The sequence below is a fragment of the Carcharhinus amblyrhynchos genome, chromosome 15, assembly GCF_965287045.1.
Source record: "Carcharhinus amblyrhynchos chromosome 15, sCarAmb.v2.hapA, whole genome shotgun sequence".
Taxonomy (NCBI): domain Eukaryota; kingdom Metazoa; phylum Chordata; class Chondrichthyes; order Carcharhiniformes; family Carcharhinidae; genus Carcharhinus; species Carcharhinus amblyrhynchos.
This window is the reverse complement of record NC_137338.1, coordinates 9,404,204-9,416,977: the sequence shown is the minus strand read 5'-3', so window position 1 is coordinate 9,416,977 and position 12,774 is coordinate 9,404,204. Positions and strand designations below refer to the sequence as shown.

General features: G+C 39.9%; 1 protein-coding gene across 2 annotated transcripts in view; it reads left to right on the top strand.

The window, feature by feature from the left end:
* Positions 1-12,774, top strand: part of LOC145353057 (amyloid-beta precursor protein-like) — a 200,281-nt gene that overhangs the window by 174,007 nt on the left and 13,500 nt on the right. For both annotated transcript variants that reach the window (XM_080203396.1, XM_080203395.1), the window contains 6 exons: positions 2,195-2,328; positions 2,589-2,663; positions 2,981-3,139; positions 5,623-5,751; positions 6,911-7,010; positions 12,000-12,221. In XM_080203396.1, coding sequence (XP_080059522.1) covers positions 2,195-2,328; positions 2,589-2,663; positions 2,981-3,139; positions 5,623-5,751; positions 6,911-7,010; positions 12,000-12,221 — 819 coding nt within the window. The remainder of the gene's footprint in view (positions 1-2,194; positions 2,329-2,588; positions 2,664-2,980; positions 3,140-5,622; positions 5,752-6,910; positions 7,011-11,999; positions 12,222-12,774) is intronic.

Genomic DNA, 12,774 nt, shown 5'->3' with positions numbered 1-12,774 from the left:
TGGTTGTCCATTGACAATCTAAATCTTTGTTCTGCCATTCACACATTCTGATCTCTTAATAGATGCTCCTTCCTCATCATCATTTGCATTCCCTTTGTCCAAGTACAGCCCTGCCCCACTACCCCAACTCCATAGTATAAATCTTGTTTCATTTTCTTTTTCTTCAGTTCTGACACAGGGTCGTCCCAACTCGAAACATTGACTCTATTCTTTCTACAGATGCCGTCAGATCTGCTGGATTTCTCCAGCATTTTTTGTTTTTGGCTGAATTGTTTATACCACGTAATAGATTATTTACTTGCCTTTCATTTTCTTGCTAGATAGTATACTAATATGATGAAGGAGATCAGGCAGAAAATCTGTTGGTCGTTGATGACTTGTTATGGAAGAATTTCTGTTTTTTGTGATGTTCAACTGGCAATACCTTTTGAAATCCCAGACACTGGAACCTTCAGTGAGATAAAAAAAATTAATGAGAAATTGCTAGTGTGAGTTGAGGAGGAACACCCGATGGACAGACGTTTGGCCTTTGAAAATTATATACACGGTGGAGATTAGCAATCTTGTGATGTAAGTTTTCAGAAAGCCTTTGACTAAGTCTCACACAAAAGACTTCACATTTTGTTAAAGCCATAAGAATCTACAATAAATTGAGCAAATAAAATTGTAGATCAGAAATTATGGGCCAGAATTTTACATTGCTTGTGCGAACACACACCCAATGAAATCAACGAGAAAATTTCAGGCGCACGTTTCAATGTCATTGTGCGTTCACACAATATTTCAGTTAGCAGGCTCACACGGGAGTCTGGAATGCATCCATTGACAATGAAGCGGGCAGTTAGGCCCATTAAGGGACTTCACATGGACTGTCTACTTTTACAGTTAGTGGGCAAGTCAGTTGGCCGGGCGGCCTTCACATTTTAGCCACAATGTTAGTCCAGGCAGAGTGAAATGTCAGGGCTGAAATAAAACTTAAAAAGGAATCTGGGGACTGAGTTTTCAGAGTTTTGCTGTCAAGTATTTGAATGTGCTGCCTGGATGTAATTTGTTGTGTTTTCTCATCGGAATTTCATTTGTAGAAATCTGCAGCTCCGAGACAGCTCCACAGCAATTGTCTGCCTTGAAGGATCTCAGTGGAAGTGTCCGCCTGTACCCTTTTCTTGGTGTACAGCCTCATGCCATACTTCTCGGCAGTAGTTTCAAACTGGCTATCTATTGATTGGCCAGCCAGTGTGAAATCAGGAACCCATGGCAGTGGAAGCATGTTTTGTATCTCCTTCCAGGCCCACTGAGTGTGCACACCCAACACACCCAAATTATGTCCAAGCAGCACATTCAAACACCTGACAGCAAACTCTGAAAACTGCAGTCCCCAGGCTCCTTTTTAAATTTTGTTTCAGCCCTGACATTTCATTCTGCCTGGATCAACAGTGTGGCTAAAACATGAAGGCAAAATTCAAGTCATGAATGATGAGCACACAATGAAGTGTAAAAAGGCACGTAATACAAAGGGGCAACTAACCCTGAGTTAGTTTGCAGATATACATTACATGCAGGATATATGCTGAATACATTTTTAATAGTCAGTAGAACACCAGGAGTTATCTAGAACAGTAGGATGTAAATATACAGGAATTATGTTAATATTTTAAAATACAAGGATTTGAGCAAGTAGTATTTATTTTGACCACCACATCACAATACGGACTGTATGTTAGGTTATAGGGAATGCAACAAATACATGGTCAAGAAGAAACAAGTATTAGGAGTAAACTGTAGGAACGGAGCATGCTAACGAATTCCAGGCTATGTATGTGGTCATAGCGGCAATGCAACAAATCTTTACAACGCAGTGAGGACACTGTGGAGGGATGGTGGGGGGGTGTGTGAATGCTTATGATATATTTGAAATGAGAAAGAACAAGAGGATATTTCACCAACAATAGCTGTTATGATGGAACAAAGACAGTAAAATTACATTGGAGAGGGAGACTGGACATGAGATCAGGGCCAATAACCAAACTTTTTCTTGCATCTCGTCCAGGAAGGTGAGGGATATGACAACCTCCCCAAGATCTTGTACCAATAATAAAGTCTGGATGGAGTTTTACAGACTTGGTTCACTTAGTCTTTTCAAATTTTCTCCTGGGACACTTTGCTTAAGAACTTCTTTTGTCATTTCTATCTTTAGTCCCTACTACAGCTGCTAGTACCCCAGATGCTGTTGACAAATACCTTGAAACACCTGGCGATGAGAATGAGCATGCTTATTTCCAAAAGGCAAAGGAGAGGTTGGAGGCCAAACATAGAGAGCGCATGTCAAAGGTTGGTTTAATTTCCCCTCGCCTTTTTTTTGGTCTTTGCATCTGCAATTAGATAACTGCAACTTTGCTGGTAATGTATGATATCTATTTAATTAATGTTATCACTGACCACTGACCTTAGAACCTATATACTATTCTTATTAAAGCAGATAAACTAAAAACCAATCCAGTGTGTTTGCATGACACTAGTTGCAGCCTGCTTCTCTGGAGTTCCTGGTTTTAATTCTGAGAAATGTTAGTCATGATCTGTGTTATCTTTAGATAATGAGGGAATGGGAAGAAGCTGAGCGTCAAGCTAAAAACCTACCTAAAGCTGACAAGAAGGCTGTCATTCAGGTAAACATAAATGCGATCTTTTTTTAAACCTGCATGCAAAATTCATGAAATGTGGATGCAACATTATTTTTAGCATTGTTGTTGGAAAGGGAAGGGAATGCATGACTAGTTTTAATGTTGTAAATTATTGAGATTTATTCTGCATCCATGTTCCAGCTTTGTAAGTTGGCGTGACACTGTTGTACCTTTTGTATGCTAGATCTTGTCGGCACTGTTATTATAAATCACTGTCTACATTTTACAACCTTCCACTTTTGAACTAAAACTTGGAAGCAAGTACCATTTTGTTTAATGGGTGCCGTTTGTGATCTTTTAAGCGTTTCCAGGAGATGGTAGAATCACTAGAACAGGAAGCAGCAAGTGAGAGGCAGCAGTTGGTAGAGACCCACATGGCAAGGGTGGAGGCCATGCTGAATGATAGACGCCGTATTGCACTGGAAAATTACCTTGCTGCACTGCAGGCTGATCCACCACGGGTAAGTGCAAATCTGGATGGACTAAGCAAAATTATCCATTTAGAATTGACACATTGCTGTGTGAAGACCATCAGGACACTGTTAATTCAAGGGAGTTTAAAGATTTGGTTCGTAATTTGTGTTATGATTTGAAGATTTTGTTTTGAAGATTTTTTAAAAGCAAACACAAATTGCTTCATGCTGCTAGAGGGATTTTTTTTCCTGCTCAGTGACATGAGCTGCCTTGCTCTTTTTCTTAAATGGTATAGTGCATTTGGAATAAAGTTGGTTTTCAGTTACACTGTTATAGATCTGTGGGCTACTCCCTATAGGTTCCTATGTATTCTTGGTCTCTTTCCAATTGCCTTGAGAGAGGTTTGCCAAGAGGAAGCCATGCATTCTGTCCAAAGGAAGGAAGCAAGAGGTCCAGTTACGTTGACTCTAGCTCATTTATTTCCTGGTTGGCAATACAATGACATTGGTAGATGCTGTGGATAAGGTCTCCTGCTCATTGTTCCAGAGATGAGGCATAAAAACTGATGAAAGAGGAGACAGAATAACTTGGCAAGTGGGTGTGGGTCCTTTTTAGTTTAAAACAAAACTTATGTCAATTAAGTTTTATTTTCTTCTGGGCCCACCTTAATTTTTCAGTGTTTCAGGAATTCGAGGCCCGCGTCCTCATGAAGCTACCAGTGGTTCCTTGGAACCTGTATGTATCCGCTAGGTCAAAGAGTGAAATCTACTTACTCGATCTATGCACTCCTGAAACTATTTAATCCTGTTCAGGATGGGGAGTGCTGAGAGTGAAATAGAATTTCAGCTTCTGCTATGTGTCTGTTAAAACATGATGTGGATATGCCGGCGTTGGACTGGGGTACAAAGAACAACAAAGAACAATCCAGCACGGGAAACAGGCCCTTCGGCCCAACAAGCCCGCGCCGCCGCATCACACTACACCTATTCTACCCTGCGTATCTACAATTAGAACCCCTGACTTAGCCAGATTCAGGGGAGAATAGTGTCAATTTGGTAAAACCAATCAGCCTAAGAGCACATCTTTGGGGTGTGGGAGGAAACCGGAGCGCCCGGAGGAAACCCACGCAACCACAGGGAGAATGCACAAACTCCCACAGACACAGGCCCAAATCCATGTATCTGCACAGCTAGCAGTGCTAGTCACCGAGCTGTTGCGGCGCCCGTCTACCGGTCCAGGATCACCTAACCTGCTGTTCAAATCCTAATGTGTGTGGAAGGAGCACTGATCACGGGTTAAAGAGATGTGTATTGTCTCCAGACAGCACAGTGAGTGAGGTTTTGCAAACCCAGGCGAGTCACGGGGGTTACAGATAGTGCGACATGAACCCAAGATCCCTGTTGAGACTGTCCTCATGTGTGTGGACCTTGGCTGTCAGTTTCTGCTCAGCGACTCTGCGCTGTCGTATGTCGTGAAGGCCGCCTTGAAGAACGCTTACCTGAAGGTCAGAGGCTGAATGCCTGTGACCACTGAAGTGTTCGCCAACAGGAAGGGAACAGTCTTGCCTGGTTAGGTGTAAAGATTCGCATTCTAATGAGTAATCTCTAAACTGTGTGTGCTTTATATGCTCTGTCCGAGGCCAGAACTCTCCTTTCGCCTGACGAAGAGGGAGTCCCCTCGAAAGCTTGTGAGTTTACTATCAAATAAATCGGTTGGACTAAAACCTGGTGTTGTCAGACTTTTTACTCTGTTAAAACAGGCAGTTGTGGGGCACTGAAGTTAGAGTTTTCTGAAATCTACCTCATATTCTACTTTATTAATTAGTGAAAAGTCCGCATCAAACTGAGGTATGATTTTATTGATGAGGATGATTTAATTACAGATTAAAATATGTGAAGAATAACATGCTGCTGTTAACGTTCTCTTGGGTATCAGCAACCCAAAGGCATACTTAGTCGACTCCTAACACAAATAGTGCCGGACGCCATGCATCCAATGCAAGGTCTTTAACTTTGCACAAGGAGAACTCGCGAACGGTCAACACTGAGCGGGGCAGTCCTGAGGTTACAGAGAAACAGCTCAGCAGTTAATCAGGAACGAGAGATTTTTAACATCTTTCATTGACATACATATCCACCAATCACAGCATAGCCCTTTTTTATCCAATAGAAAACCAATCCTTCATTAGCATAATATATCCCCATATCTTGCTATTTGGTAGTGCCATGGTAACTTGTTCTTTGTTTTTATCCTGCTGTCCTAACCTGGAATGCCATGTTTATCAAACAAGGTTTTAGATATACTCGCTTATCCTGTGTACACCAGTGTTGGCCTTGCTGAAGGCCGTGTTTGGCTAATAATCATTTTCTATTACTTGACAGAGTTTTTTTTTAGAATTATGGAACTTTAATTTTTGCAATTGTTGCAACCTAACTTCCACACTGCTGTCTGTGGGATTTTCTGGCTTTAATTCATCTGCAAATTAGTGCCATTTTCAGCAGAAAAAAATAACTTGGCTATTTCCTTCCAGCCCCGACATGTTCTCAATGCACTGAAGAAATATATCCGTGCTGAGCAGAAAGACAGACAGCACACCTTGAAACATTTTGAACACGTCCGCATGGTTGACCCCAAGAAGGCGGCCCAGATCAAATCGCAAGTAAGAGCCTGATTGAAATGTGCACCTTCATTTCAGGTTCTGCTCTTAATAGTTTTTAAGTTTTAGTAGTGTACATAATTATGTTGTGCCCAGGTTAATTTGACAATTTGATAATTACTCACACAAGATATGTTATCCCAAGCAAATTCTGGTTACAATGATTGGGTTCAGCTAAGGTTTAAAATTTGTGTGTAGATGTAATTTGGTTCTTTGTAAACCCTCTTCCTACCCTTCTGCCAGTTTAATCTGTTTGTGATTAAAGACTACCACTTATTGAGCAACCCCAGCTACTTCCATGGGTCATTCATTTCTGAATCAGGGATGGTGGAAATAAAGTTGGAAAAATACCTTCTCTGCAAGTTCATTGAAATTTGGTTTTGTGGTCTTAATGACTTGAGCACAAATGCAAAAATAGCAATGAACATTTTTTTCCTGTCTGTACCTGAGACATCTTGGCAAGAATACACTTCCATAAGTTGGTAGCAAGCTGTGAAAACATGTCCTTGCTTTTTGCAAATCTTAACTCTTAAATCAACAATCATTACTAAAGTTATTAGAATAAGTCCTGACAACTTTGAGTGTTTTGGAAGCATAAACAATGAAGGGACTGGTTCGAATACATGGGTCAGGAGGAGTGAGATCATGGAGTGATTTGGAAACAAGGATACAAATTTTAAAATCAAGATGTCACTTTCCCTGGAGCCAACATGATCAGTAAAAACAGAAGTGATGGGCAATAGAACTTGATTTGAATAAGGATTGGAGTAGCAGAGTTGTAGGGCTTCAGGAGATTGCAGAGATGGAGAACCATGGAGACACTTGAAAACCAGGACAAGCATTTTAAACTTGAGACGTTGTTTAACCCAGAGCCAGTCTACATTAGTAAGCATGGAGGTGACTTACGTGGTCCCTGGCGGCAAGTTAGGACACAGGCAGCAGAGTTTTAAATGACCAAGTTTGCATATCATACAAGGACACCCTGTGTGAAGTTAAGGGTGATGCAGCTAGTTTAAAAACATTTTGTTGTCACAAGAGGATGACTGATTTAGGATTTAGTGCTTTTTTTGCCTCTCCCAGTAACAGAAGTCAAGTATTATGAGTGAATGATTCTAATTATTTCACAGTGTATCAGCTTAGTTAAAATTTCTACCTTTTGTAGGTAATGACCCACCTACGTGTGATTGATGAACGTATGAACCAGAGCTTGTCGCTTCTTTACAAGGTCCCATCAGTTGCAGAGGAAATCCAAGACGAAGTTGGTACGTTCCTATAAATGTGTCAGTTCTTGTCTTTTATTATTGTCCGTTTTAACCATGCTACAAGCAAGCCCTAAGGGTCATCAGAATAGGCCAGTAGTCTCTTCTGTCTGATGGGTAAATACAATGGCCGGTATAATCATTTGTACAAGCCAGAAAATCCTAGATTGAATTGACCACGAAACCATAGGCTACAGAGGGGAAGTCCCTTTGCATTTATTTAGTCAGTCGCAGGATTGTTAGACAGTATGTGTATGATTGGATGAGGTTCAATTGTAATAGGTGCTTCAGTTGAATTCACTGCACTCATTGTCAGATTTCTTATTTATAGAATGGCTTCTTGAGTAAAATGCCTAAAACTGCTTCTGACTGGACCTCAAAAAGATCCTGATCACTTGATTAAAAGAAGAAAAAGTTACAGAAAAAGGATTTCAAAATCATAGAATAGAATCATAGAAACCCTACAGCGCAGAAAGAGGCCATCTGGCCCATCAAGTCTGCACCGACCACAATCCCACCCAGGCCCTACCCCCATATCCCCACACATTTACCTACTAATCCCTCTAACCTACGCATCCCAGGACACTAAGGGGAAATTTAACATGGCCAATGAACCTAACCCGCACATGTTTGGACTGTGGGAGGAAACCGGAGCACCTGGAGAAAAAACCCACGCAGACACGAGGAAAATGTGCAGACTCAACACAGGCAGTGACTCAAGCCGGGAATTGAACCCAGCTCCCTGGAGCTATGAAGCTAACCACTGTGCTACTGTGCCACCCAATCCTGTGCACCTTGATAAATAAAAATAGACTCCTGCACTTCATTAATTTAGCACAGCTTCATGTTGATGCCAAAATGGCAACCCTGGCGGATCCAATCAATAAATAAAATCCTTTTAAAAAGGAATACAGTGTAAAATTAATAGTTACTAAATTAACCTCACTGTGATCTGCAGTGCCAGATCTTCAAATCGCTAAACATCTAACCAATTAACATGCCGCAAAAAATGTTGACATGAGCATTTATTAAAGTGCTTTGTCACTTAAAATATAGTCACAGTTCGTGTATAAAAGAACACAAAAGACAGTCAATAATTTAAACTGTGACGAAAACGTGTAGAATGTCAAAAAGACGTAGACGAGAAGGGCAGAGAGGTGGCAGATGAAGTTCATCTAGAGACATGAGTTGATTCATTTTGTTTGGAAGAAAATGGAGAGACAATATAAAACAAGGGATGCAATTCTCTGCAACAAGGTTGATTCACAAATGGCCTCTGAAATGGAGGGCAGTTAGGGATGGGCAATAAATGTAGGTCCAGCCAACAACGCCCACATACCATAAAAATTTGAAAGAAACAATGCATAGTGTTGCAAGGAAAAGACAGGAGAATGGCACTAATTCGTAATTTCGTTTGGAGAGCCAGTGCAGACTTGATAGGCTGAATGGCTGCTTTCTGCACCATAACAATGCTGTAAAATATAAGCGTATGTGTTCTTTCATAAAGCCATTTTGACAATGCAAGTTATAATTTAGTGTTGAATCTGGAGTACTTTTACTCTAGCTTAGTGGTTTAAAACATCCGCTATCGGTTTTGCACTTGTGGCTTTGTGAAAAAACGGAATAATTGTTGCCTGGGGAAGTAACATTGTTATACTCTGTATTTAAGACACACTTATTGAAAAATTTTCAGGCTTTGAATCCCGAGCAGTGCTGCGCAAAGAATCTTGATAGAAATTACTGCAGTGCATTAAATTTCCCTTTGTAATTACAGTATGTTATTGCTGTTATGCCATGAGTGTCTCACATCAGAGGACTATTCAGTTTAAAGTCAAAAAAGCAACAACCTTTGCAGGGGTTACTATTTTTTTAATTTATCATATTGAATAGAGTTCAGCAGGAATGCTCTTCTTAAAAATCAACTTTCTGGTGGCAAAGCAGTTTAATCCTTAACAAAATTAATGATAGTTTTGTCACCTGTTGCAAGTCTTTATATTTCTGGAGACCAATCAATCCTGAGTTCAGATAGACTCAGGGTCTCTTTGCAATCACCATTTGGCAACGATCTGCATTTATTTTTTACCAAATGTTTTAAGGAAGTTGTAATGAACCTTTTTCAGCCTCAACTGGAGTACTGTGTCCATTTCTAGGCTCCGCTCATCAAGAAGGTTGTGAAGGCTTAGAGAGGTTCATGAAAATATTTGTGAGAATAGTGTGGGGGACGACTTTTCCATGGATAGATTGGAGAAGCTGGGGATGTTCTTGGAGAAGATCTAAGGGTTTGAAATCTTGATGAATCTGTACAGAGTAACAGAGGAACTGTTCCATTGGTGGAAGAGTAAAGAACTACCAATTTAAAACAATTGGCAAAATAATGTACACAGACATAAGGTGAAACAATTCTTTACATAATGAGTTCATGTAGTGCCTAAGAGTGTGGTGGAGAGAGATTCAGTCATAGCTTTCAAAAGGGAATTTGATAAGCATCTGAAGAGAGAGAATTTGCAGGTCTATGGGGAAAGAACTAGTTAAATTATTTTTGTGGAATCCAACATGGATACAGCAGGCCAAATGGCCTCCTACTATTTTTCTACCATTCTAACATTCTAAGATGATTTTGACAAATCCAGACAGTTAGCTAAAAGTAATAACTCCTACCCAGAATATTTCATTTATAGTGCTGCCAGATTCGCACTTTTATCTCTGGTTACTCTGAAGGAATTTTTTAAGTTGCATTTATATGACACCTTTTAAATTTCCCACTGAATCCAATAGCCAGTTAATGTATGCAATGTGCCTACCATTTTGTGCACAGCTGATCCAATGAATAATAGTGGAATAAATAGCCAGTTAATCTGGTTTTGTTGATGTTAGTTTGGGGATAAATTTTGGCAAAGGTACTGGGGCAAATGCTTGGTTCACATCTCATCTGAAAGGCTACACCTCAACAACACAACATGCATCATAGAATGATAATCCTAGGTTATATACTGCATTCAGCAGTTTGAACCTTAGCGCTGAGCTAAGCTGGGTGACATTTAATTTGCACAATTTTTCTATGAAATGCTTCATTCTAACTTTTACTATTGTTTAATTTTAATTTCAATTTTCTTCCTGAAGGTTCAAATTGGTATGCAATTACAGCATCCGCAGAGACCATTAAGGCCATTCAAAGAGGTTATAACTGCTGATTCTAATGTGGATTCCATTCTTATGTGGCATGTTCATAGGCATACATTCTAGCAGCCATCTCTAACTAGCGGTTAGGAGCAAAGAGCCTTGCCCCTTGTTCACTTCCTGTTCAGCGGCACTTGGACTTAGGTCTGAGTCCCTACTGCTCCTGTTTGGGATGATCTATCTGGAACCTTATTTTTAAATGAAAACAGACAGTGTTAGGCAATACTCAGCAGGTCAAGCAGCATCTGTGAAGAGAGGAACAGATTTAACATGTCTATGACCTTTTAAATGGCTGGATAGTCAACCAGTGTAGTTTATTGGGACCCTTCTTCCTTTTGCGTTGCTATTGTAGTGTCTGGAGAAGGTTCCCCCTGCAATATTTATCTATATGTGTATATATATATTTCTGATATATGTATATATTAATTACCTGGACCTTGTTATATAGGGCACAATTTCAAAATTTGAAGATGACTCAAAATTTGGAAGTATTGCAAACAATAGGCAGAATACTGTAGGACTTCAAAAGGCCATAGACAGCTGGTGGAATGGGCGAACATGGGGCAGGCAAAATTTAATATCAAGTGTTTGAAGTGATTCATTTTGGTGAGAAGAACACAGAGAGTCAATATGAAGTAATACAATTCTAAAGGGAGTGCAGAAGCAGTTGACCTGGCTATGTACGTACATATAAATCATTGAAGTTGGTAGGACAGGTTGAGAGTGGTTAATAAAGCATGCAGAATTCTGTGCTTTATTAATAGGAATATTGAATACAAAAGCAGGTAAGTTTTATTATAAACGTGTGAAAGACTGGTTTGGCCTCAACTAGAGTATTGCTTCCAGTTCTGGATATCACATTTTAGGAATGATGTGAACCATTGGAGAGAGTGCAAAAAAGATTCACGTAAATGATTTCAGTAATACGGATCTTCAATTCTGTAGATAAATTGGAGAAATTGGGACTTATCTCCTTGGACAGTAGAAGGTTGAGAGGAGATTTGAAAGCAGTGTACAAAATCACGCAGGATCAGATCAGAGCAGATGGGGGAAAACTTCCCATTGGAAAGAATGAAAATTAAAGAGCATAGATTTAAGGAATTGGTAAAAGAAGCTATGGTGAGATGAGGAAAATATTTTTTACGTAGTATTAGGATCTAGGATGCACAGCTCGGGAGTAGTGGAGGCATTCAAGAGGGAATTGGATATTTATCTGATAAGGAAGAATATATGGAAAGCTATGGGGTAATGGCAGTGGTTGAGTTGCTCCTTCAGAGTGCCAGCACAGACATGACAGGCCAAGTGGCTTCTTTCAGTGCTGTAACCATTCTGATTTAATGGATGGGTTCCCAAAATGAAACAAATACCTATCTTGATTCTGATGAGCAGAGACAAATGAAATGAAAGGTGAAAAGATGCACCAAGGTCTTTTTCCCTGCTGCCCTCACCACACCCACACCTTCCTCCCAACTCCTGAAAAAAAACCATATGAACAACAGGTCAGTCACTGATGAAGGGCCTGCATTTCAAAATAAAACTATTTTCACTGATGGAACATTGTTGTCAAAGTGGGTTACAATGAAATGAAGTCTGTAGAGAAAGGGAGCAACAACTTCCAGAAACTAATCAGTAAAGTCAGGATCTCCCAATTAACGACATTATTGCCTTCCAAAGTTTTCCCCTCCACATTCAAACTAGTAACATTCGGGCATTTAGTATTTTGAATCTAAGTGGGTTAATATTGAATTTTAGATGTTATTGCTAATGACCTGTCCACCATTCCAAAAATGTGACCCGAGCCTTGTATTAACACAGATGAACTGCTACAGAAGGAGCAGAGCTACATCGACGATATGGTGGCGAACTCTGTCAGCGACACGCGAATTAGTTATGGAAATGATGCACTGGTCCCATCTCTCTCTGAAACAAAAACAACAATAGAGCTTCTGCCAGACGATGGAGAGTTCAACCTGGATGACCTTCAACCTCTGCACCCATTTGTCATTGACTCCATCCCTGCCAACACGGAGAACGAAGGTAATAGGGTAATGGAAGAGCTAGAACTGAACACCAGGATGCAGGAAGTGAAGAATAGTTGGACACTAAACCCACACTTCAAGCATAGACGTATTCAGATAGTATGTCAAATTATTTAATGTGGAGTGCTGGTGAGAGTAAGGGCAGCTACATCTGACTATGGGCTAATGTGGTTCACATTTTGTTCTGACTTGGAATAAAGTATCAAAGTGACTGTGTAATTGAAATGCTTTACCTATTTAACAGTTAGAAATAATATCAGTAGAAAATAACATCTGTTACCCTCACTAATGATAATTTTATTCCCCCTCTAATTCAGCAGAAGCAGACTGGGTAATATTTTCTTTTATTATGTTTGGTCGAAGTTTCAGTGAATAGTCCTCTCCCCAGCCTATGAGTAAATATGGCAGCAAAGTGCAAGAACAGTACAAAGCCTTTTAGAAAAATATATTCTATAATAGATACCTCCTCACTCAAAAATTATCTGAGCATGGCAGATATTTTCTTATAGTTCAAGTTGGTAATTCAATCTTTTAAAAAATTCTCTAACAAC